The sequence below is a fragment of the Falco naumanni genome, chromosome 16, assembly GCF_017639655.2.
Source record: "Falco naumanni isolate bFalNau1 chromosome 16, bFalNau1.pat, whole genome shotgun sequence".
Lineage (NCBI taxonomy): Eukaryota > Metazoa > Chordata > Aves > Falconiformes > Falconidae > Falco > Falco naumanni.
The window spans coordinates 378,097-404,136 of record NC_054069.1 but is presented as its reverse complement, the minus strand read 5'-3'; the positions used below and the strand labels follow the sequence as shown (position 1 = coordinate 404,136).

The 26,040-nt window shown below is 54.1% G+C and overlaps 1 protein-coding gene across 2 annotated transcripts in view; it reads left to right on the top strand.

Annotated features, from left to right (window-relative positions):
* The window catches only part of ZBTB16 (zinc finger and BTB domain containing 16), a 65,333-nt gene extending 41,002 nt beyond the window's left edge, over positions 1-24,331 (top strand). For both annotated transcript variants that reach the window (XM_040616071.1, XM_040616070.1), the window contains exons 4-7: positions 1,217-1,303; positions 18,410-18,580; positions 20,848-21,015; positions 21,288-24,331. In XM_040616071.1, coding sequence (XP_040472005.1) covers positions 1,217-1,303; positions 18,410-18,580; positions 20,848-21,015; positions 21,288-21,517 — 656 coding nt within the window. In that variant the 3' untranslated portion in view covers positions 21,518-24,331. The remainder of the gene's footprint in view (positions 1-1,216; positions 1,304-18,409; positions 18,581-20,847; positions 21,016-21,287) is intronic.
* The last annotated feature ends 1,709 nt before the right edge of the window (positions 24,332-26,040 follow it).

Genomic DNA, 26,040 nt, shown 5'->3' with positions numbered 1-26,040 from the left:
TGCTCCACATCCCTGCGAGCATCCTGGGCTCGTGGCTCTCCGGCCAGTGGCATGTGCAGGGGGAGCTGCCCCAACGCCCTCCTCACGTCACCCCAAAGCCCTTTTTTGGTTTTTTCCCCCCTGTGTTTATCCCTCCATGAGTGGCCATGTGGCCTGTGTGCACTCGGGTTGTTTTGAATGCAAACTTGACATCACGGCGAGGGCGGCGGAGAACAACATATGCACAGTAAACAGGCAGACTGTCATATTGATTAACAGATGAGACCTCTATTATCGATCAACGCTTGGCGAGAAAATTTATCACTTTTAATTTCACCACTGCCAAATATTTCTGCCTGTGAGCCAGCCATTACTGAGACAATTTAAAGGCGAAGGAATTCTCTTTTGAATGCATCTCCTGATACCTCCTTCTCTCCCACCTTGGCTTTTCTGGGCACCTTTCTCCACATCCCAGCCTGACAGCAGGGCGGGGGGCTTATGGGGACGGGCAGGGGACAGGATACGCTGTCTGGACCCTGGGAAATGTGCAGTGCAGCATGCCGCGGAGTAGTGGCCCCCGCCTCGAAGGCTGCTCTGTCATGCTCAGCTCCTCACAACAGATGAATCAAACCTTGAAATCTAAGAAATGGTTCCGCAGCTTTGTCCCGGCAGCAATGCTTTGGACGTGGTGTGTATCGTTAATCTGGTTTTATCTGGAAGTTACTTATCTGCTGCTGGGCATCCTGGTTTTTTCCTCACCCGAACTAGCAGCACATACTGATAGTGATTTTCTGAGAACCTCCCCCCCCCCAACACCATTTCTCTCTCCAACAATTGAAGACGTCTCTGAGCTGCTCGCTCAGTCACACCGTTCCAGCCACATTTCTGACCAGATGCATCCTCAGGTACCATCCTTGGGTACCAACAATGGCAGCTGTGATGGGAAGGGGCAGGAAACCAATTACAATTAGATCAGTTGCAACGCTAATGAAACACATTGAAGTTTAATGATTTTTTTTTTTTAAATATATTTAATCCTTCCTGGCAAGTGACTTCTTTATTTTGCATAAGGAGCGGGACCATGGGGTCAAGCAAGGTGCTGCTTTTTGTGGCTGTGCAGGGGGACGTAAAATATGAAACCCCTCCAATACTTAACAATGTGGTCTTAACAATGTCCCCCACACAGGTTTGGGCAGGCATCCTTCCAGTAACCCTCCTCTCCCCTTTCTCTCCCCAGCGGGCGCCAAAGCCCTGGTCTGCGATCAGTGTGGCGCTCAGTTCTCGAAGGAAGATGCCCTGGAGACACACAGGCAGACGCACACGGGTAGGTGGCCCTCATTTTCCATCCTTTGCATAGGCACAAGTTTAACACTTAGGCCACCTGTGCAGCCCTTGGCCCAATGGAGAGCTTAACTCTTTGCGGTTCCCACTTCTGACATGCCCAGATCTGTTTCTTGACTTTAATTAAGGTAAGTTGGCTGCATTTTCTGCTTGCTACTCTTAATTGGAAATGGGTTTGTATTTGCATGGAAATCTGTGTGTGCGCAGTCATGCATCTTTGCAAGGGAAACCTCCCCAAATGGCTTTTGGGTGTGGATATTTGCTGCTGACTTGCTTTGGTCTGGTTTTGTTGAACTCGTAACGGTGCTGTTGGTGGAGGGAGGAGCGCAACCCGACTGTGGTTAAACCAAGCATCCTTGCACCGCTCACTGGTCACCCTGGGTTTCTCAAGCCATGTGCATGAAAATTTTACCAGTGTGACAGCTCTTGGCCACCATTGAGGTTTAAGAAGCACCTCTGAAGGGATAAATACCTTTGTTGGGAGTGTTTGGATGCTCGGGAGCCTTTGAGCGATGAGTTACAAATCATTTGCAAATCCCAGCCTACGCTGATAGGTCCGTTGCCCTTTTTCAGAGCATTAATGGGAATAAACACCTGGCATCTGGAGCTCTGGGGAGGTCTCGTCACACTGCCGCGTGGTCATGGGTGCAAGTGTCTGCTGGACAATGGGGCTGTGTGGTGGGTGAGCAGCCGCTTGCAAGAAAGGGTGCTCTGGGACCCGAGCACAGGGGTTTGGGGAGGGCTGGACCCAGCTGTGCATGGAAAACCTCTTTCCCTTGTGCTCATACAGGTTTCAGACCCCAACCGGAGTAGTTGCCATGGGCAAGCTTTGCCTGGTTTTGCAACTCAGCCAATTAATTTCTTGGCACCTGCACTTTGCAGGGGCAAGGCAGCCCCACCTGCTCTTCCACTACAACGCGGGTACGAGGCAGTGGTTCGCACAGCAGTGTTGCGTGTTGCTCAGGGTTGACATCCGCACACGAGAAATGCTGGCACGGCAAACGCAAGGGAATGCGTTCCCTCTGCAAGCAAAACACCGTTGTCCCTTTCCAAATGGCTCTCGGCAGCTGGCTCTGCCGCGTTCCTGCTGTTGTGCTTCCTGGTGTGGAGCACAAGGAGCTCTTTATGCCTCTTGCAAAGGCCGCCTTGCCCTGGGCAAGGTTTGCTGGAGGGCATGGGGGAACTGGGGGCCGCGTGGTCCCAGGTGGAGCTTCAAACCCCCAAAAACAAGCTAGAACAGGGCAAAGCGCCCGCTCCTCCCTGTGCTATATCAGGAGCAGTTTAACTGAGCATAAGCTTGTCTTTCAGCACTGAAAACCCTGGTAAATGCCACTGGTGGCCAAGGTTGCGCTCGGGGCAGCTGGGCTGGCACGGAGAGTCTGGCCAGCTTCACGCTGGGGGTTTGAGAACCGACCAGCGATGCAAAGTGCTGTGTCACCAGGCGGGAATATCTCTGGGCATCATCCGATGTGGGAGCAGTGCTGGCCGAGCACCAGTTCATAAATCATAAAGTAATTGCCCTCCTTTATCCAGAGGTGTGCGGCAGGAGGCTGGGCTGGGCAGTGCAGGGTCCATCTAAAAACCACATGCGCTGCAGGTCAAGGAGGGGGAAAAGGGCTTGTGACAGGGCAGCCAGCGACCCAGAGGGACTGACTCTGCCCAAGGCAAGCAACCCAGGCAGGGAGTTAAAGGTGGCCAAGCCAACAGCAGCTAGCTCCCCGTTCCCTTCTATTCCCTGGACCTGTGGAGCATTCTGCGGCATCAGTGGGAGCCTGGTTCACCGTGGTACCAAGGGCTCCTTCACCCCAGGCGTATCGTTGGGAGCGGGTGCTGTTGAGCAGCTATTTAGTGATGCCCTCACCCAAAACCGCCATTTGGATGCAGAGCAGCCACATGGTTTTGTGAACGATCTTGGCCCTTCTGTGGGGATTAAAGCCCCTTTGGTTGCTGAAACCTGGGGGCTGGACCACGCCAAAGCTCAAAGGGCGATGGGGAAATGGAGCACAGAGGACACGGTGACCGAAGTGAAGTGGGTTTATCGTTGTCACCGCCTCCAGCTGTAAACACGGGTGGCTCGGTTACACGGCAGAGAGGTGCTGAGCAGCCAGGGCAGATGAAATGAATCGCTTCCTCTCCTCGGGTGGCACGCAGAGAGCTCTGCCCTGGCATGGAAAGCATTCCTCCCCTGCCATCGCTATAATTAACCCCATTCCCAAATAACGGCATCTCCCAGAACAGATCTTTTTTTGGGGGGAGGGGGAGCATCCTCCCTTTGCCCTTAGCAGCAGGTTGGTTTGAAAAAGACTTTCTGACCTTCCAGACAAAAAAAAAAACCCAGCCCTTTTTGATAGAGATGCAGGTAGATTCCTTCAAGCATGGCATCAAAAACTGAGTGGGGCTCATCTGGTAGGGGCTGACCCAACATGTACCCACTTTGCTCAAAAACATGGTGCTGAAGGGAGCATGCGGGACCGGTCTCTAAACCCTCGCTGCTTCTCCAGATGACCTACAGCTGCAGAGTTTTTCTGCAATGGGTGGCCAAGGTATAAGGTTTCTTTTCAGCATGTAGGGCTGAAATGTTTCTTGGGTGAACAGTTGGGGTCTAGGACCCTCTATTTCACTTATTATTTTTTTTTCCTGTTGCCCTCACTGCTCCTCTGAATGACAGTGCAAAATACAAAGCCAGCCTGTTGTACATGTGCTGCATCAAGCGCTGCCCATCTCTTGCAGCAGAAAGCCTACGCCCTGCTTTCTGAGGCAAGGTACAAAATAATAATAAATAAAGAAAAAATAGTTTATGCTTGTAAGCACAGAGCTGGCTGTGTGCTGTGCACAGCCCCATCAACTCGGGACTGAGACGCCCTGTCCGGGTGTCACTGTCCTTGGCCCCTGTCCCATGGCAATAGGAAAAGCAGGAACTGTTTTGGCTCATCTTCCAGCAGCACAAGGTCGGTGCCAAACTGCGAGGACAGTGTGGAAAATTCCTTACCCTTCTCCTAAAAAATTAGAGGAATAAATCGAAATGCATTGAGAAGACAGCCCGAGTACCCCAGAGCAAGCGGCACTGGGGCTCGGGATGCTCGCATGGCTGGTGTTCACGCTAACGGGTTTTGGGCTCGCCGCCGACTTTTATAAATATCAGAGGTGACTTGTCTAGAGTTTCCTCCCGTGTGCCAAGGCAATTAGCGCGCGCGAGCATGTATGCGCTGGGTGGCCGATGTCCGTCAGTGGGCCAGCATAGATTTACTCCTGACCCAATTTCACGTGGGCATGCTCGACACCTGATGCAGAGTGTATTTTCTTTGGCATGTAGTTGCTCCTTGATTTGTGGGGTCGGTGTGCCCCCGGCCGCTGTGCAGTTTGCACGGGAGCCTTGCCCCGTTCCTGTGAGCACCCCCTGCCCACATCCCTCAAACCCTCTGGCTGGCAAGGCCAGCACCAGGACACAAGTAGTAAAAAGGAGTTAATAAAACCTGCATGGAACTGAAAATTGAAAAGCTATAAATCTCCACACACACCCTTTTTTTTCCCTTTTTTTTTTTTCCCTGGGATGTTGGTAGCGTTTTGATTTAATAGTTGGCCAAACACAAGGGTCTATTTTATTCAGAGTTTACAGGCCTCAGGGCTGTTATTCCTCCAAATTTAATAGCATTGAAATTGCAGGGTTGGTGATAATTTGCCTATCACTTTCTGCTCTCCCATTGATGTTTATTGTCAGCAGGATGGAATCTCAATCCGATTCACTTAGATAACATGTCTGTTAAACATTTAGATAATTGTGCCATCATTAACTTGTCACATTATTTTAGAGATTCAAAACAGTTGTGCGGTATAAGCAGAGGTACAAAGGGAGAAGGAACTGGCGCACAAGAGCAAGAACCCAGGAGAGGAGGCAGTGGTGGTGGTGGGATGCCCCTGCAGCGGGTCCTATGGGAAGTGACAGCAAGTGCAGCCTTCCTCCCTGTCTCAGCAGGGCTTTAACTGCTTTTTCCCCCAAAAAAATCCTGTTCTTGTTCTAAACACACATTGAAGTACATGGTGATTTTTTTTTTTCTTTTCTTTTTTTTTTTAATGCCAGAGCACTTGGCATTTTTCTGTGGAAGAGCATCCCAGCAACCCCATTATGAGCTTGGATTTGCCAAGGGGATGTGTGGGAGCCTGGAGGAGCTGGGGGCGGGGGGGGGGGGTGGTTGCAACGGAGCTGTGCTGTCACATGGGCACACACCATCTCTGTTCTTTGCAAAGTTAGCATTTACTGATTAATTATGTATATGTCTTATTTCCTTTCTTTGGCTTCACTCCCCCGACCTCAAAATGGTACCCACCTAAAAAATACCAGTGATGCTATAGACATATGTCAAACTTGGGTTTTTTGGTGTTGGAAATTAAGGATTTTGAGCGAGTGGAACATAAGGTGCAAGTTTGGTGACGTGAGCCATGAACTGTGTTGAAACATAAATTCTGTTTGCCTTACGCTCAGCTGTGCGGCAACTGTGAGCTGCGGCCGAGCTGGCTCTCTGCTGGAATGCTCCTCTGACTCCGCCGACGGCTGGGGCTTGTCTTGATGGTGGCACTTGCCATAAACAGCTGCCTGCAGCATCCCTGCTCTGGCAGCAGGTGACTGGGGTTCAGGAGATGTACTTCTTGACTCGTCTCGCTGCATCCTCTCCCAGGGCTTGCTCGGAGCGGTGCCCGGCCATGAGCAGCCGGCACACTTCCTTACCAAAACCAACCCAACGCCTTCCTGGGCTGCCTGTGACTTTCTATTACTGTTTCACAGGACTCATGAGAGTTTTCAGAGAGCAGCTCGGTGAGGCTTCTGGGGGAAATACTGCCGGATCACATTTTTCTCCGTAACTAGAGATAATGCACTGTAGTATTAAGTACGCTTAGAGGTAGTTATCCCTCCCATGCTCGCTTTGGTTCCACGGTCCCGGATGGGGGAGGGAGTGCGGGCGATGCTTTGTGGTGATGCCCAGAGGATGCTTTGCAGATTTTCTCTTGGACATGAGCCTGGATTTTGGATGCTCAGGTACGGAAGTGCTGCAAAAGCCCCTGTGCACGACTCCAGCATGTCACTGTCCCCGAAAGCTTCCATCAGAGGTTGCAAGCAGCAGACGCTGGACTGAGATGGTCTTTGGCTTGGGGGCAAGGATCATGGCTCATACAGAGGAGGCAGGAGTGCTCCATGCTGCACTGGAACAGCGGAAATCAGTTCAGACTGACTCCTGAGCTTAGGAAACAATTCCATTTAACCATTGCACGCGGAGGGTGCAAAGACATTACTCCTGGCACCCTCAAAGGCTGGCAGCGCCCAACGGCATCCTTGACCCAACTCGAACAGTCAGATTTAGGGAAGCTGCTGCCAGAAGGAGCCCTGGGGGTATGGGGCTTCAGCAGCAACTGAAAACGTGAAATGCCAACAGCAAAGATGTTTTCATGGCTGCTGTAACATTTCTGGGTACAGGCACCCGACTGGAGCCAGATGTGCCGTGCTCAGGTGTGGCACCTCTTGTGCAGCCATCACCTGTGAATGTATTTAGAAGAACCTTGGTAAAAAATGCTCCATGCTTAATTTTGGCTGCTTGACGCAGAGCAGAACTCACTCACTCCAACCTTCAGCTGTGCCAGAACAAAACACAAATGATGAGTTGAGGAAGGGCTGGTAAAACAGAGCAACTCAAATGCATCAAAAATGCAAAGCCCTGAGTTTTTTAAATACTCTTGCAGTTAAGTTGGTTTTCAAAAAGGGCTGAAAACAGTACAGGTCAAGGGAAGGACAAGTGGAAGCGTTCAGCTTGAGCCCATTGCCTCTCCTCTGCTTCCCGGCTCATGGCCCAGGTCCTCTTCCCACACAAGCTGGTGTCTTCAAAGGAAAGCACTTTTTGCAAACACTTATCTCTATAAAAACGAGGGCTGGATCAGCAGCGCTTCCCATCAGGAGCTTCCATCACTCAGGAGTGTAATTCACATTTCAAGCAGCTGCCCCGTGGCCACCAGGTTGCCCCACACCACCTCCAAGTGCGGCAAGCAGCCATGGCGTGCCGTGCCGGGAGCCGGCCAGCGCACACAGCGAGGTCTCATCAGTCCCTCGTTAGCACCATCCCCAGCCAGGCTGCTGCAGGGTCTTGGGGTGGCAAGTCCTGGGGGTGCTCAGCACAGAGCCCCTTTGTCTGACAGTAATGTCCTGTGACAGCACTTGAAATCTGAGTCCCGGCGTGCATTCCTGAAACCGGGAATCTCCCTGTCTCCCAAACTGCAGCCGCTTTTTCCACCTTTATTTCAAACGGCAGCAAAAATTCCCTGAGGTTCTGAGCTTCAAGGTGGGAAGCGCAATGAGGTCAGGCTTTGTGCGGGCAGGCAGATTCACCACCACCGAGCCAGGGGATGGAAACGTGGCAAGCACCCGTGGCCAGTGGCTGATGGTCGGCCTTTAATTTTCCTGTGCAAATACTATTTAAAGCACGATGAGAAAAGCCCTCTCGCTAAGCTACAGAGAAATCTTTCTTGTCCTTTAATTCTAGATGAAGGGGATTAGTGTGAACATATTTAACCTCTGACCCGTGGACAAAAGCATTATCAAATTTAGTTGCCGAGTGGCTCCCCATTTAACCGAACCAGCGCAGTATCCCAGCAATTTTTTTTTTCCCCCCTCCTTTGAAAGCTTTAATATCCATTGTTGCCCCTGGAGCACGGGGGGACTGGGCAGCCCTCTACTCGCATGCAAGATGCTTGTCAGAGCCCTCATAAAGGGAAACCAGCGTGGGACAGTTGCTGCTAGAACCTGTGATGGCTTCAAAAATCAAGAGAACCCCCCCCCAAAAAAGCAAAGCTTTCTGTAGATGGGGCTGGTTTCTCCCAGGTTTCTGTGTGCCCGCCTGCGACGGCTTTGGAGGATGCTTGGCCATCCCTCCAGAGCACAAAGAGATGCTTCTTGAACCCCTTCACTCCAGAGCGGGAAAGAAAGCGCGCTCCCAGTCTCTCGGGCAAGCTTGAGGATGCTCAGCACTGCCGTGCCAGGGCTTTATAAAATAGGGATGAAACGCGGGCGAGCAGGCGGCTGGGGTCTCCTGGTCCGGCGGAGGAATGCCGAGAGGGGCCTCCCGTCAGGAGCCGGTGTCCATTTACAGTGCATCTCTCATAAACCCGGCGGCGGGGGCGAGGGCAGGGGGACCGGCCCTCCTGGTATGTGATTGATTATCTGGTATTTATGCCATTGAGGACTTTTCAGCGGCTCGGGGTCAGGGGGTCATCTCATGTGTCTTGCTGCAAATCCGCTTCCTTTTGTACAGTGCGGGCTGGGTGAGCAGACACACAAAAACAGCTTTTTCTTTTCCTTGGGAAAAAGGGGAGGGGGGCGGGCTGGTGTCAATGAATTTTTTTTTTCAGCCTTTCCTGAATAGTGTCCTTTTTAATTCCAAAGAACTTTTAATTAAAAGTAGCAGGAAAGTTCATCTCAACAAGGTTTAACTTACCTTAGCAGTTACTTTCGTCCCCCAGGATTCGCGTCTCCCTGCTTTTAAAATAAAATAATAAAAAAAAACAAACCAACAAGCATTGAGGGAGAGGCTGCGCTCGGTACCATTTCGCGTCTCCCCAGCTTTACCAAGAGGGCCTTTTCATCTTTTTCTTTTTTTTTTTTTTTTTTTTTTTTTTTTATAATGATGGGGGTGCAGGAATAATAAGCAGATGCTGCGAATCCTGGCTTTGTGCCTCATGGCAGCCGGTCACTCCGCTGGCCATGCTCTGCTAGGGGTGGCCGCCCATGCCACCAAAAGGGTTGAGACGTGACCCAGGACTCGCGGCATCACCACAGGGCCGGAGGGTGCCAGAGTGGCACCACCTCAGCTGGGGGTGATCCAGAGTGGAGAGTGCAGCAGGGCAGCGATGGGCAGGCAGGTTGATGGCGATGGCCGTGATGGTGATGGTGGTGATGCTGATGGTGGTCTCCCATGGGGTGGGATGCTACAGCCCCGTAAGGGAGCACAGGGGCACCGCAGAGGGCAGGATGTAATGCTGCTGACCAGGGACGTCATCTGCTGCCCCCTAAAACCCTCCTGGCAGGGAAAAGCACACACCCACCGTGATGTGCCGGTTGGCAAATGCTTATGGTAGAGGATCTTTGCCCAGAAGGACCCAGGGCTTGGCTCTCAGTGGACCAGAAACACTGGATGAGGCTTTCATCTCCTCGCTGAAGCTCTTTGTTTAAAGATGGAGTGGTTTCTAATGTGTTAATTTAACTATCGCTCAGAAAGCAATGGGGAAAATATTTTCAGTTTTCAATGGAAAGTCAAATTATTTTTTCAGCTGGTTTCACTCCAAATTCCAACTGGGAAGAGGAAATCTGGGAAACCAGCATGGCGATGACGAGTGAGCGAGTAGATGACAGCTTCCCTTCCGATGTGGTGGCCAGAAACACCGCCACAATTTGCCTCCTGTCGCCCCGGGGAAACTCTTATCCTCAGGAAGGGCTGGAATGGTTCTGCAACGTGCAGCTTCCTTGGGAATGGCAGGAGTGGATCCAGCATTCTCTGGGATGGAAGGCGATGGGACAGGCTTAGGAGAAAGTGGCACCAAGGGGAGATGCTGCACTTAGATACCTAGGTACTGAACAGATCAATGCATTTTGGCCAAGTGATGTTTGTTTTGCTGGGAAAGAAGGCAGTTTTCTATCAGTACCTTTGGGGATTGATGGAGCTGAACGCTATTTTTTGCCAAGGATGATTGGGAGCAAGGGAGTTTGGATGCGCAAGGCATGTGCATGCAGATCGATTCGGCAGCGCCAGCATCCCCAAGCACCATCCCCTTCTGCCGGCACCAAGCTGGCTCCGGGTCATGCTTAGTCACTTCAGAGGAAAACCGCATCCCCTCACTCCAAGGGACTTTTTCCCTTCCCAGGAGAAGTTTCTTCTGGCTCCCAGCTGCCCATTTTTCTCAAGGCTGAATCACTGTTGCCAGCTTCTTCAGGGATCTAAACCAGGACGTGTCTGCGAGGGTGTGATATGGCCCGGCTCTCCCTGCTCGGCTGCATGGCCAGACGGGGCTTGACGGTGGCATTTATCCCTCCCGCCGACACGCAAAGAGGCCTTTTGTGGTGACCTCTGTCTCTCGTTGGCTTTGTTCGGTGGCGGCAGGATGCAAACGTGCTGCCCCTGTGTCCCAAAGATGCACCCTCCTGTCCCAGCTCCCCAGAGCGGGTTATAGTATTCCTGGTCTTACAGAGCTTCCCACGGCCATAAGCTCGTTGGTGCCAAAGTGCCTAGTGGGTGCTGGAAAGGACAGGTTGTCCCCATTGATGTGGTACATTTTTGGCCACCTGAACGTTTTTTGATACATATTGGTATATTTTTGGTAGATACTCCCTACAAGGATAAGGCTTTGGGGACTACAGCACTGCAAGGAGGGCATGCCTCCAGCTTTGGCCAGAAGGCTTTAGGGTTTGTAGATGTCGTCAAACAACTGTTTGGCCTAAAAAAAATAGAAATTAGGCTTGAAAGCACAGCACGCTGTAGGTGTGAAGGCTCCACAGTGCGTTCCAGGGCTCACACAGTGTTAGGAAGCTGGGAAACTCTCACCTCCCCCAGCCGGGAGGTGGAAATGCAGTATAACGGGATCGGTCCCTAAAAGCGTCATCGGATTTTCGTTTCCAAAGGCTGGGTTTGCGCAACACTTGGTTTCTTTGGGAGGAAAACCTGCTGGTACTGTGTTGGTGCAGGTCTGAGTGTTCCCCCTCTTCCTTCCGAAGTCTGGGTGCCATGTTCCAGGAGGCATGAAGCAGCTGGGTGCTGCAGCAGCCAGAGAGTGGAAGCGGCTCTTCCCATGTGCTGGGGACAAGGAGCTGGGCAGGGTGTGCTTGGGGACGGCTTGTCCCCTGTGCTGTTGGCAGGGCCACGCCTGGGCAGATGCTGTCCCCCTGCGGAGCATCTCTGGCAGGCAAGGAGCTGCCCACATCCCTTGGTTTGCAGGCAGGTCTCTGCAGGTGGGCTCAGCATCCTACCCTGGAGATAGGGGGCATGCTGCAGTCCTCCTCGGCAGCCAACCCCCATCCCACCCCCAAAAAAATGCGTCCCTCAATTAACGCCCCATTTGGACCCATGGGCTGCCTAGCAGTGCTTCACCCAGTGCGGGTCCAGCTGCCGCCGTGATTGACGCAAAGCCAGTCTATAAATAAAGTCTTTCTCTCCTCTCATAAAGACTTTGTGGTTTAGTTTGCTTTCAAGGTCAAGATCAGACCTTTCTAAATAAACACATATCAAAGGATCATTAGCGGAGCAGCACTGTTAAATTGAGATATTAACTTCTGTCAGCCGCGCGTTTCCTTTTTGTTCTGTAACTCGCGACTGCGGCGGGTTTTTATTATTTTGGCCCTAGGCGGTAGCATCTGGCTTCTGTAGAGACTGTAAAAATTAAAAAGCAACACAAATCATTGCGAGAGAAAAGCAGTAAATTCAATGATAAGAATTTAAAATTAAAATGTTTCAGCGCTTTTATATTCCGCGAAACATGAAACGAATGAGTTGTGTGCCTGTTGCCATAAAGCCACCGCCACTAATAGTCACTGGGCTCTTTCCCTCCCCGCTCGCTCTCCCTCGTAATCATTGTTGCCTGAGCAATCGCAGAAAAGCTCAATGAAGGAAGGTGGTGGTGATGATGGTGATGGTGATGGTGATGGAGATGCAGGGCAGTGGGGAAGATGGCAAGGTGCAGCTGATAAGACTGGGGGGAGCAAAGGGCCCCCAAAAAAGGCAGCGAGAAGGGGATGCTCTTGTCTCGCAGCGCTCAAAGAGATGGAGAGGTCGAGCGGGGAGGGTGTGACTAATGCGCCGGGTCACTGGGATGCAGGACTGCATTGTCCCCCTGGTCCAGATGGCCCCCGGAATAAATCACCCCCAGCAGGCGTGAGCTGCCCATGCCAGAGCCACGGCGTGGGGCTTGCCGCCTGCTCCCCCAGTTCACTGCGGGCGCCTGTGTTCCAAGCATCCTCTGTATGCATCCTGCCCCAGGCAGTGGGGAGAACAGGGCTGCGGCTGGGTGCTGGGCGGGGTGGGGGGAAGTAATCCCCTGTGCTTGTAAGGTCAATGTCATACATCTGCTCTGAAACACTTGAGTTTTTCTAGGCATTAGTATAAAAAGGCGAGCGGGTGCCACCACGGCAGGCAGTGCCAGGGAAGGGGCATGCCCTGCCCTTCTGTTGCAGCCAGGGTGGTTGCATCCAGCCTGGCTGCATCCAGCCCTGGAGGAAAAGCAGCAGCAGAAGAGCAGGCGGTGCCGGCTGCTTTTTAAGAATTAATTTCCTGTAGTCGGTTGAAGTTGGGAAGAAAAGCTGCGCTATCTCTGAGTAAATAATAATAATCAAACAATTGCCCCCTTGGGAGAAGTTGCCTTTCATAAAGATGTTAATTAGTGCAGAAGACGAGCAGTGGAGACTGGAGGCAGCCTTTGAAACCGGGATGATTTGGTGACTCTGGCACAGAGCATGCACTTCTCGTGTGTTTTATCATCCGGGTTTTTTTCCACCCCGCCTTGTCTTTACTTAACCATGAAGGTTGTAGGGGCTGTTGGGCTCCAACCAAGCAGCCGTCATGGTAACGGGTGCCACCGTCACACCTCAATAGCACCTTTGCGCTGGTGCTACACCAGAGCAGCCAGGGGGTCGTAAAGGGCTGGCTCCACTGTCCCAGCATGACACCCTTAAAAACCTGTGCATCCACGTGTGCATGGGCAGGCGTCGTGCATCCCAACAGCAGCATCCAGAGAAGGGCTCCCTACACTGCCTCGCAGGTTTGCTTTGGTGCTGTCACCAAAAACGCTGCTTTTGGTTTCGTAATAATCCTGAAAATGGACACCAAAACTGGATTAATCTCCTTACTCTGAGCAGTGCACACCCACCACCCTCCCAGGGCAAAACGCAACCTCGGTGCTGGTGCCACCAGCCAGCATCTCTGGGACCATGCCAGTGCCCATTGCTTCTGCCTGTCCTTCATCACACATTCTCCTCCTCAGCTTGGTGCCAGCGAGACATACGTGGTGGCTCCAGGGAGCCCTCCATGCCAAGCTGAACCCGGTGCCTTAAGTACGTGCGTAAGTCCCACTGGCTCTTATGGTTCTCAGTCCTGTCCGTACACATGTTGCCGAGCTGGGCAGCCATCGCCTGCCGAGCCCCTGCCCCTGGGACATCAGCCGCCAGGCAGCGCGGGGGCCAGCCTGCACCCTCCCCGGTGGGCGTCCTGTGCCGAAGCCAGCAGGGATGTGTAACAGCAACGATGGGGCAGGTGCTGCTGCCTGGGCACGGGTGATGGAGTCATGCATGGGGATGCTGCAGGGGTGGATGCTCCGGGTGATGCACCCCTTGCCAGCACTGCTGCTGCCTCCCTGTCTGCTCCCCTGTGGGCAGGGCTGGAAAGGAGGGTTACCTGCAGCTCTCCAGCTGCAGCTGCCCATGGTTTCTTCCTCCCCTAATGTTGCTTTTCATGCACGCCAGCAGCCTGCAGCCTCCCCTGCAGCCAGCAGCGTTGTCCAGGAGGTGGAGGCTGGTAGGGACCCCTTGACACACTGACAAAAAAAATCAAACATCCCTGGATTCTCATCCGGGGAGAGCCAACAGCCCTTGAGCTCCCCATTTGCATGGCCAGAGTGTTTCAGAGCTGTCTGCTGCAGTCCTAATGATAGCGGCAGTTTTAGTGCGCCTCTTTGGCACGTGCATCACGTAAGAGATTTTGTTGAATCGGAAGATGGAAGGAGGCGTGGTCTTGTGGAAGACCCCAGATTTGCAGGACATGAGTCAAGGGTTTGGGGGGTTTATGGTGGGCATGGGAGGCAGCAACAGGCTCTGCTGGCACCCTTCGATGAGTGCACCCTCATGCCTGCTGTAATGCCAGAGCCTTCCCAGCGTGCCCCTCTGCAGCCTTTGATTACAGGTTTCTGATGCTATTGATTATTGCTGCAGTGGACGGACAGATCTGCCTCATTTTTCGAGTCGTGTAACACCACTCTGAGGAAAGACAGGGAAAAGATGGCAGCGTTAAGAGGAGGATTTGGGGAGGGGCAATTTGGTTTGTACATCCCAACGTTGGCTCCGCGTGCCTGGGGACCACCAGAGCCACGCTGCTGCAGCTGGGGCTCAGCAGAGGATGCTTCACCACCATCAGTCCCTTTCGGTCCCCCCTTCCCTGCTGCCGGAGCATCCCCGGGTCCCCCTAGACCTGCCTGCATTGGGGGTCTGGGCTCAGCGGTGCTGCTGCAGGGTCTGGGGGGCTAGCTGGCTGGCGCGTGCGCACGCACATTGGGGAGAAACTTGAAGTCAAATGTCTGAAAGTCAGATCCCTTTTTAGTATGAATTTGCTGTATCTCATTCTGAGCACTAATTCCAATTTAATTGCAAGTGGCCTGAAGCCTCTTCAATAGGAGTAACAAATGGTTTGATTTTGTAAACTTCATCAGACTGCATTTTAAATGCGACACACTAGCCCGGCTCGAATGCCAATGAAGCACTGAAGTAGCTCTCTGTTTACTAATTATCCGTTTTTACTTCAAGCCACGCTGGCTGGCTTGTCTGATTAAATCGGATTTGTGGGATAGAGAACAGCTAGCAGAGTTTTCTCTATAGTAAACGAGATTGAAACTATGGGCCGCCTGGCTGCACACTGTAAATTATATTTCCTTTTAAAGGGGACGTGTTGCCTTTCTCCTGCCGGCGCACCTCCCGCATCCTAAACTTGGCTGAAACCCACCCGGCTCCTTCCCAGCACAGAAGGGAGACCCAGCCTGCCTCCCTCACCCTGTCGCCACGCGGGTTTTTATTTTAATTCCTCATCTCGCAGAGGCGGTGGGCGGGAGACAGCACTGCGCTCGACGCCGTGACGCCTGCAGCATCCTTCACCGTGACTTGGACAGGGGCGGAAAAGCCCCTGACTACTGCGCGTCGCATCTTGGTTGTCTCCAGTGATTGTGCTTATTTGGGATTGGGCCGCCGGAAGACCGGGATGCGCGCCTTCAGGCTCATGGCTGTAGGGTTTTTCCTCCCTCCAGCAAACCTCTATCCCCTAAAAAACAGACCTTAGACCACCTGCTATTGAAAACTGCCCTGCACGATGTGGCTGGCGCGCTTGCCCAGATAGCATCCGAAACCCAACCTGCTCCAGCCTCTGCCTCTGAGCCCCGCGTCAGCACCAACAGCCACCCCACTAATAGTTTACGGCTGCCGGCAAACAGCGCCGGGTCTGTCAGACCTATATAAAACCGGGGAAGACGGGCGAAGGTGGCTGCCGAGCACGGTGCAACGGGGCTGCACTTAAACCTCCCCAGTTGCTAAGACTTTAATTCCACGAGCTTGACCTACGCCGCCCCCTCCCTCAGTATCTATCTTTGTGCCCAGGGGCTTTTTATATTTTAATTTGCTTTTGAACGTCCTGCAAAATTAATGGCGCGCTCGGGGCCATTGTGCGGTGTACAGTAGAGGGAAGGGCCAGCGGCGCCCGCCGAGAGCTGCCACGTTTCCCGGGGAATGAATTGCTCGCCCGCCTTCACCCCTTTTAATTGTTGACAGTAAAAAGCGTTTAAATGCCGCTTAATTTGTAATCATCTTCTTGCAAAAAGGGGAGAAACCATTAAAACGTCAGGGAAATGAATAAATCCATCTCTCACTGGTTTGGGGCAGCGGCGTTTCTTTATCGGGGGTGATTTTTCTTCTGATGGCTGAGGGCTGGCTCAGGGCTGCTCCAGCTGGGAGCCCAGGGATGCGCATGGGGTGAGAGAAGAGGGATGCGCTCCGGCCTGGAGAATAGGGATGCGCTCTGGCCGAGAGAACAGGGCTGAGTTCCTGCGTCGCCCGGTGCGGCAATCCTTGCGGCAAGCCTGGTACTCCCAAAGCCCAGCAGCAGCAGGGACAGCAATGACCCCGGGCATCCTCTCGTGAGCTTTCTCATTTTTTCCCCGCTCCCATCGTCTCTCAAAGGTGGGACATCAGTGCACATGAAGCTTAGGAAAGCGGGGGGGGAGTGGGGGATATCAGCTTAATTGAACACCCACAGTGGAATGGTGCCCGGCAGAGTCCCTGCTTGGTGCCTGGGTCCTTGGCTGCTGGAGAGCCACCTCGGTGGGGCCTTGGGGCTGCGGACCAGCAGTGCCTGACCTCAGTCCCCAGCGTCCCACCACTGGGCGCTGGGCTCAATGCTGGGAAGCTGGACCATCTCCTGTATCCTCCGCCTCTGCACGGGCTGGCATCAGCCTTCACGCACCACGGATGCTCCACTCCTGGAGGGCGGCTAGCACCAGGTATCCCCACGAGCTGTGCCAGCGCATGGCAACCTCCCTGTCTGGCATGTTTGTGTATTTACTAATGCGTTACCTAAAAAAAAATTAATAATAACATGAAAAAATGCCTTTTGCAGGTGTTGGCAAGCAGCACCCCGGGGGATGCCCAGCCCCAGGGGACCAACATCGTCCCCATGGGCCGGCGGGTGCATGCCCCTGTGCATGCATGAGGCAGCTCATCCCCATTGCTGTGGCTGCTGGAGTCGGCCCGGTTTTGTTTTTTTTTAAGCAGGGGCCAATTAGTTTCACAAATGAGGGCCCTACAGTGCCAGGGAGGATTTGTTACGGCCCCGCGCGCCAGCCCGGCGGCATTGTCCTGCCCTCCGCCCCTACGGGAGCCCATTGTCCCCGGCCCCAGCGGGGGCTGCTGGCGGCAGATTTATCGGGGCCGGCATCCCGCCGGCCGGGGCCTCCGCTCCGCAGCTGGCCGCGGCGCTGGGGGCTCAGCCTCGGGGACCTTTGACCCGTCCTGCTGTCACCGCCTGGGCCGCCGAGGGCCGCGGGGCCACATACCTCTTGGGATTTGCTTCCTACAGCCCGTTGGGGCTGCTTTTTTTTTTTTTTTCGGTCTTGGGAGCGTTTTGTCCGCAGCTTGGGGGGGGTGGGGGGGTGGTGTGTGTGAGCCCACACCCCCCCCTAGAATAAATCCCTGCAGAGGGAGAAAGGCAGCTCCTATGCGGGGCCGCTTCTCTTGCTGCTTTTATTCCCATTTCACTAGGGGGTTTGGGCAGATTTGGAAGCATTTCTGGGTAGCCCACTGCATGCCCTGCCAAGGCTGTGGCTGAGCATCCCTCCTGCATCCCCAGACTGCAGGGCAGAGCTGGCTGTGGCGTGCCACTGTGCAGGTGCAGGTGACAGCGCGATGCCGGGGTGGGTGACGACGCGCACCGAGATGCCGTCAGGGATGCCCATCACCTGGCCAGTCCCCAGGTTTGAGGTGCGGAACTGGCCGGGAGGATGCTGCATCCGTAGCTGGCACCTGCCCGCACACCAGGCAGGAGCCCAGTGCCAGCACTGCCACAGCAGGTGCCCCGCCGTGCAGTGGTCCCAGCAGGCTCCCTCCAGCGACTCAGCTGGGTCCCCCCCCGGGCTGGTTTTGGCAGTGCAGCAGGCAGCAGCCCCCCAGCCCCTGCTGCTCCTAAAGGCAGCGCAGCCTCGTCAGTTACCTTGAACATCTTGCTGCTGCTAATGAATTGCTAATACAATTTTCTAGATAATTTTATTTCCATAGTCCTCACATTTTAATGTCTCCAAAAAGCTAGCATTTATTTGCTTAATCTCCCCGCGTAATACAATTTGCACTGACTCATAGGTTCTGAATAATCAGCTATGCATAAACGAAAACAAATAGTTTAATAACACAAAAGTCTGATATTTTTATTGACGGTGTGTAAGTGTCTGGGATTGGGGTTTTTTTCCTTCCTTTTGCTGTTGTGTTGATGCAGCCGCTATTACACCCACGGTCGGTGGGACGGAGCTTGTGTTCATATTAGGGCTTGGGATTGCAGGCAGTACAGGGGTGGGCATGTGGCCCTCTTGCATCCCACCCACCGCACCTCAGGGTGGCTTGGTGGGGCGCTTCTCAGGGTCCCTCAGCATCACAAGGCCTGAGCTGAGCAGCTCTCACAGGTGTGTGGGGGTGCAGTGATCGCCCAACTGCTGCCTTGCATTTGGGCATCGCTAGGCATCGCAGGGCTGGGGCTGGCAGCCAGCTCTGATGCAGTGAGGCGCTGGGTGATTCTGTGGTGCCTAAGTGGGATCTCTCCCTCTCCCGCAGGTACAGACATGGCCGTTTTCTGCCTGCTGTGTGGCAAGCGGTTCCAGACGCAGAGCGCCCTGCAGCAGCATATGGAGGTGCACGCCGGGGTGCGCAGCTACATCTGCAGCGAGTGCAACCGCACCTTTCCCAGCCACACCGCACTCAAGAGGCACCTCCGCTCCCACACAGGTACGATGGCACTGCCACCAGGATGCTCAGGCTGGGGCAGCTAGGGCAGGCTTCTTCCCACTTTATGAAAAAAAAAAAAAAAAAAAAAACCCAAAGGAGGGGGGAAATGGTGAAATTGTCTTAAAAGTGCCAAGGCAACTGCAATTGAGGTTCTGTGGATTTAAAAAATGAAACGGGGGAAGAAAAAGAAAGCTGCATGTAACCAGTTGATCCAGTGTAAGGTGACATGTGACCTTCTTAGGGGGTGTGCGGTCATACCCACTTCGTCGGCTTACAGGCAGTAGATGCACATAATCAGCCAGTGCTTGGCCCTAATGGGATTAGGGCGACCTGCGCTACGTGTAGCTGGTGCTTCAGTGGCACAGCCTGCTGGGGCAGGGCTCAGCTCCAGAAGAGTCGGGCAGGAGAGCCGGGCTTTGACCGCCTTATGCCGTGTCCTCAAAGTGCCTGCACCGCGTCCTCAGCTCCTCCACCAGCATCCCCAGGCAGGACCAGGGGAGGGCAAGGGGAGAGGTCCTGGCCACTCGGTGAGCACTGTCACTTGGGTTTGGCTGCAAAACACCCCAGGGCAAGAAAAAACAAATCCCTGGGGGATGAGCAGGATCGTGCCGGGGGGAGCCTGCCTGGTGCTCCGCAGCCCCGCCATGCATGGCAGCAAGCACCACGGCTCTCTGTAGCTGCACAGGTGAAGCCTTCTTTGCCCACCCTGTGCCTACATGAGCTGGAGGGTTGGGTACCCTCCCCAGCTGCGCTTTTATTGCTGGAAGGGAGGAAGATGCATGCCAGGCCAGGGTACCCCTTCTCCTTTCCCCTGTTCAGCAGTGTGTGTGCGTACAGCCTCCAAAGGCGACATCAGAGCAGCTTCTGGGGGAATATGCAAGCAGCACCACGGGAAGGTCACTCCATCGAGGCTGTGGCTGGCAGCTGCCGGACCCACACGAATGCTTGAGCTTGGGATCCCGATGTGGGAAACAGGAATTGCGCGCCGGTGATAAGCACGTTAATGCCAAGTGCTGGAGCTATATATAGCCAGTAATCCGGTGACCTGGGCTGTGGGTCGGGCCATGCGTGTCCCACCCTGACCTCTGCTGCTTTAGCAGCTCTTGGCTGTGAAAAAACAGCAGGATCATCGGTGCTTTAGGGATGTGTAATCGTGTTGCCTGGTTTCATTCTGCACTGATGCAGGATGCTCACGCCCCTCCTGGGGCTGGAGTGCTCCGGGGGCCCCATCCCCCATTTACACAGCTTCTTCTAAAAATTGAGCACATGGAAAATGCTGTCTGCCTCAGGCAGCGACATTGCTATCTTTGACTGTAGTATCGAAACCCAAGGTGATAATTTGGAATGTGGAACGGGGAGGCGAAACGCAGATGCCAGCAGGTACCACCTGCCTCGCCTTTGGAGGGGGATCCGAAATGCATCCCAAGCATCATCCTCCTCTGGTGCCCAGCCACTAGCTGTGGGAGGGGGCGAGAAGCCGCAGGTCTCGGCTGCAGCACGCAGGGAGAGAGTAAAATATCATTTTAAAGAGGAAGCGAAAGCACAGGCATGTGAGTATATAACGAGAAGGACAATTTATGCCCAGGCACGAGTGCAGTTTGACATGGGGATAATGAAAAAACGTAGGTCATTGTGGATGACTTAAGCCTTCACAGCTGAAGAAAATGTATGAAATGCGGGGAACATTACACGCTTGGCAGCTCCGCACATCTGCAGCAGGACAAGTGAAATACAGTTCGCCATTCTTTACCATAAACTGTGCTTGTAGGATATGCGGCACAGAGAAATTGTAATTACAGTGACAAGACAAATCAGTAATATTTAAATATTCATGAACAAAGTCTCGGACGATCAATCTATCTTTATTGTCCTTGCCTTCGCGGCTGTAATAAATAAGTAGCTAGAGCCCTCACCTTTCCTTCAAATCATTCTGCCTATGGTGCCGAACCGGAGTTCATTTATCAGCTGCCCAGTCTGGAGCACAGGAGATGTCTGGGGCTGGGGCCATGCCGGTGATGCCAGGCGAAGAGCCTGGGCGTGGGTGTCGGGAGGGTCACGGCACCCTCTGGTGTCTTCACCCTGCTGTGGACCCGAGCATCCCACATGCACAGGGATGCTGGGGCCAATGTGCCATGCTGGGGTGGCTGGGCTGCTTCATCCCCCAGGATGGCGGCAGCAGGTGCCAGGGGTAAATGCAGGCTGGGCAGCCAGTTTTGGAAGGGTGCAGTGGCCGTGGCGGTGGCTCTGACATACCCGTGTGTTTGCAGGTGACCACCCCTATGAGTGTGAGTTCTGTGGCAGCTGCTTCCGGGACGAGAGCACGCTGAAGGGCCACAAGCGCATCCACACCGGTGAGAAGCCCTACGAGTGCAATGGCTGTGGCAAGAAGTTCAGCCTCAAACACCAGCTGGAAACCCACTACCGGGTCCACACAGGTAGGTGCTGCCGGGGGGATCTCCGGAGAGGCCTGTGGTGCTGGACCGCTCCCTCAGTGGAGATGCCAGAGTGTGGACCTGGGTGGCAGCCGGGGATAGCAAATCATTGGATGCACCAACGAGTAACTATTGCAAATAGGAGATCAATAGTCAGATTGGTTTTGCTGTTCATTACTTGGTTATCGGCTGTGCCTGCCACGGCAGCATCAATGCCGGTAGTTAATTACCACCTGGAGGCCCCAAGCCCCCGCTGACACCCCTGTTTCCCACAGGTGAAAAGCCCTTTGAATGCAAGCTGTGCCACCAGCGCTCCCGGGACTACTCGGCCATGATCAAACACCTTCGGACCCACAACGGCGCTTCCCCCTACCAGTGCACCATTTGCCTGGAGTACTGCCCCAGCCTCTCCGCCATGCAGAAGCACATGAAGGGCCACAAGCCGGAAGAGATCCCCACCGACTGGCGGATAGAGAAGACCTATCTCTACCTCTGCTACGTCTGAGGGAGGAGGCACAGGGGCGGCGGGGCCAAGTGGCAAAGGACTGGGCAAAAAAAAACACCAAACCCGCAGCGTCCACAGCCTTGTTTGTTTTCAGTTCTCGTTCATTGCTTCTCGCCGGAAGGATCCTGCAGCTCGCGCCGGGGCGGAGGGATGCGCTCGCCCCTTTGCCAGCCCCATCTGCGCCCCCTCCCCGGCGGCTCAGGCTGCTTGCACCTTGCCACGGGGCAGCTTTCACCCCTTGCAGCTCCCAGGTATTTGGTCCCCAGTCAGCCCCTCTGTCACCACCGGCGCTGCCAGGAAGATCAGGTAGAAACGACATGCTTCCCCAAAAGCACACACATGGCCGGTGCTTTGGGCAGGCTTTAATTTCTGGTGTGCTCTGTCACCGCATAGACCTCACCATGGATGCCCTGCTGAGGAGACCTGAGCCTCACACGTGGGACACAGCTCCATGTGGGGCTCAGCCCCTGTTTCGGGAGGGTTCCCACACTCCTGGGCTGCAGCATTGCAGGTGGGAGAGCACCGGCGTCCAGCAAGCCATAAGTGCTTTGGCAAGAGCATCCCCGGGGGGGTCCCAGCTGGAGGAGGGTGTTTGGGGCAGGGAAGCGCGTGCGAGCCAGGCTGCTTCGCAGTGCTGCCCCATGGTGCTGCCCCACAGTGCTGCCCGGGGTCTGGGCGGGTGCGAGGGGTGCCCGCAGGCTGCCGCCCTCCCCCTGACCAAAGACCTCTCTATGCATTTCCCCTTCCTTCCCTGCCTTCCCAGGGGGCAAGAACAAAGCCTCCCATGGGGAGATGCAGCCGGTTTGGTGATGTGTGGTCAATGCTAGTGCCATGGCATTGCTCTGAACGGGGGGATCCTGTTCTTTTCTGCTAATTTGGGGTGCCTGGAAGGTGCCAAGCGTGGTTTTTTGCCCAGCCCTCATCTGCAGGAGCACATAAGCGAGGGATGCCCAGTGGCAGGCAGCTTCGCTCGCCGCTTTTTTTGCTTTTTGTTTGTTTTTTTTGAACTTTCTTTTGGAATATTTCCGCGTTTAGCACATTTTACTTGAAATTACCTCGGTTTTTTGTGACCTCATGAGCTTTTATTGATTTTGGGGGGACGGGGGGCGGTGTGGCCGGGAAGGCACGAGCCACATGCTCGGCGCTGGCGGTGGAGGGGTGGTGTGGTGGCAGCATCCCTGCCGGCCTCCCGTTGTGCATTATCCTTACCAAAACTGGTATTTGTTGCCCGGCCCCATGGGGCCGGGGGCGTCGGTTCTGAAGCTACCTCTTGTGTTTGTTTATGTTGTGTTTCTCCTTCGCGGTTGTGGAAGCAGGCTCCGTGGTTTCCATCCTGTGCGGTGCTTGCGGCCACGGCTGCTTTTTGTCATTTTGCTGTGTTTGGGTAAAAAAGGGGGGAAAAGAGTAGGGGGGTGCGGGACAGTGTCTGGATGGGGTTTGGAGGGATGCTGATGGCCCCTCTTGGTTTGGGGTGCCTGTCCCAGCAGAGCCCATCCCACCAGAGCCCATCCCACCTCTCCTCCTGCCCAGCAGGGATGCAGTTGCAGGAGCAGCATCCTCCCTCGCGCCCTGGTCCGGCTTTGCACGCACGTGTGCCTCTGCGTGCGGGACCTTTGCTGCTCCGCGTGGGGTGGAGGCCGCTGTTGTACAATCCGGGATGTGACGGTGGAGAACGGCTTGTTTAATTGTTGTGCCTAAGAAAAAAAAAAAGAAAAAGTATTAAAAAAAAGCAAAACAAAACAAAACAAAACAAACAAAACCAGTTCTTTCACATGGAAAGTTGCTGCAATTTCTGGCACGTGTGCAGTAGCTCCCTGTGGTGCACCAGCACTGCTGGCCATGGGTGCCATGGTGCCATGGAGCACACGGCCGAGCTCATGTGGCTTTTTTTTGCTTTAACCTCCCCTCCCATCCCCTTTCCTCCTCTTAGTGCTGCAGCCTCCCAGCTGTGCCAGCGTTGGGATCGAAGTTGGAGAGATGCCGTGGGCACCTGTCCCCACACCTGTTTGCCATGGCGCAGCTGGCCGTGGCGCAGCCCACGCCACCCCTCCATATATATAAAAGTATATATATGTGTATCGTAGCAGTGAGGACCAAGCGCCCCGCAGGGCCCCGCAGCCCCGGGCTCCCTCTCCCCTGGCTTGTCGTCAGTGTCGTGAGCGCCCGCCTGCCTGTCCCATTGCTCTGTGTTGCCGCTCGTGGTTCGGGTCCGTCGCTGTCCTCGTTCCGTCTACCTCAGCACCTCTCTGAGCCCGGGCGCAGAAGGTGCCCAAGTTCCCCTTTGATTTTCTCAGAGTATCTATCAGCTCCTATTTTTTGTACAACTTCCTCCTTCTCCCCTTGCCGTTCACTCCCTTGCGGTTCTGCTTGCGAGTCCTCTCTGTCCTCTAGCCACAGATGCCGTTAGCTAAAAGTTTCCTGAAAAATAAAGAAAAAAAACAAAAACAGTTGTGGTGTCTCCTAGTTGCAGCTCTCTGCATCTGCCTTCGTCCTGTGTAGATTCAGATGCATTTCTTTGTAAGACTTCAGTGTTTATTACATAGGAAAAAAAAAAATAAAAAAAAAAAAAAAAAATAAGAATATACTGCTGCAGTTTTTTTTCTCTCCATGTGTCACTAAGTGAAGTTCGTGCCTTCTATAGCAAAGAGAATATTTTTTACATCCTACTAATGGTAGATTTTTTTGTAGTGAACATTTTTTGTATTTTTATTTATAAGTCTCATAAGGAAAATAGCAATGTTCAGTTGTATACCTTGAATCTGCAGTTAGAAAAAAAAAACAAACAACCAATAAAGGTAATTCCGTTGTCTCGGCCTGCCGTCTCCTGTTCCTGTGCCTGTGCCTGCCGGGAGGAGGAGGAGGAGGAGGAGGAGGAAGGATGCATCCCACCGGCTCAGGGCGAGCCATGGGGGGACCCGCAGTGGTGAGTTTGGGGATGCCTTCTCTGCTCCTCTGGGGCTGTGGCGGGGGCGGGGGGGGCGGGGATCCCTAAAGCAACCCCTGCAGGTGTAGGCTGCCTGTGGGATGCGGGGATGCCAACATCCCCACAGCTGGGGAGCAACCCCGCATCCCTCGTCCGGGGACACGCGGCTTCCCATCCCACAGCGCTCTGCCTGCCCGCCTGCCTGCCCGCCTGCCTGCCCGCCTGCCTGCCTGCGTGGCTCACCAGGGAGCTGAGCAAGTTTGCCTCAATGAAAGTGAACTCGTTCATTTAAACCTGACTGCAGAGTAGTCTGGCCCCCCGCTGTGTTAATTATCCTGTAGTTCTCAACTGATTGCTGTACACTAAGCTTAAGCCCTCCTTTATTTATTTACTGACTACATTAACAGCAGCGCCTGCACTCCTTTTGTGCTGCGGCAAACTGTATGGCACACTGCAGCGGGGCCAGGTGGGTGCTGACAGCACTGCCCGGCCATGCCCCGTGTCCCATGGGTACTGCCCCCCACCCGCCTCAACGTTCCAATGCAGTTAGACATTAATTACAGCATGACTAGAGGATGCAAAGCATCACTTTTGTTTTTCCACAGATAGATGACACGTGCTGGGCTGCCACACATGCTGCTTTCAAGGCCGGGCTTGTCCCATGGCCCAGGGCTTCCCCGGTGGGTCTGGGGGGCTGCACGCCCACCCCAAGGTCCTGGTTGGTGGTCCCTTGGGCTGCCCCCAGCACAGCTTGTCCAGGGGGGCTTTGGGCAGGTGGGGAGAACTGTGGCCCAGGTTCAGGCAAGCAGAGGTGGTCCCGCTGCAAGCAACCTGGCGGCTGCAACATCCCCGGGAGAAGGGGGAATGAGCCCCCTCTCCAGCACTCGGCCTGGTACAAAGGCGTTATTATAACAGGGAAATTGTCATAGGACCAGGCCTTTGTCTGCACATTCGCGCAGCAGCTGGGAGCGATTATGCTGCAACAATGTTCTGTTCCATCAACATTATGTCCTCATTAAACCTTTATTAGGAGATTAGATTCAGATTTATTGATTTATTTTTTTTTTCTTTTAAGGGGAAAATCCAGGCCTCTCTGGGAGACATGGGTGGAACTTTTTCCCCGTGTGTGGCACTTCCCAAAGCGGCAAGAGGGCAAAGGGAGAACCTGGATCTTTCCTCCAGCTTGGGCAGCTTCTCTTTCAGAGGGAAAGGAGTGCTGAGCCACATAAGGCGGGTAGGTTGGATGCGGGATGGCTTTTTAGCACAGGGAAGGGCAAGGACCAAGCGCCCGTGTGGCAACTGATGTGGTCTGTGGGGTTCAGCAGCACAGGTGAGCATCTCATGGTGAATCCCCAAGGGGCATCCAGGGTCCCAGCGGGCAGGAGAGGGATGGTGGAGGCTGGATCAGGGGTCCTGGTGCCCCATCCCCACCTCAAACATGCAGGCTGGGTGGCATCGCGTGCCTGGGTCAATGGGCCCATTGGATTTGTCTGTTGGAGCGTTTGATGTTACACGAAGGTGGCTCATTCCAGAGGGTGTTAATTGCCCACTGCAGTGATCAGGTCTGTAGCACCATCGATCTCAGCCGAATCAATGGGCT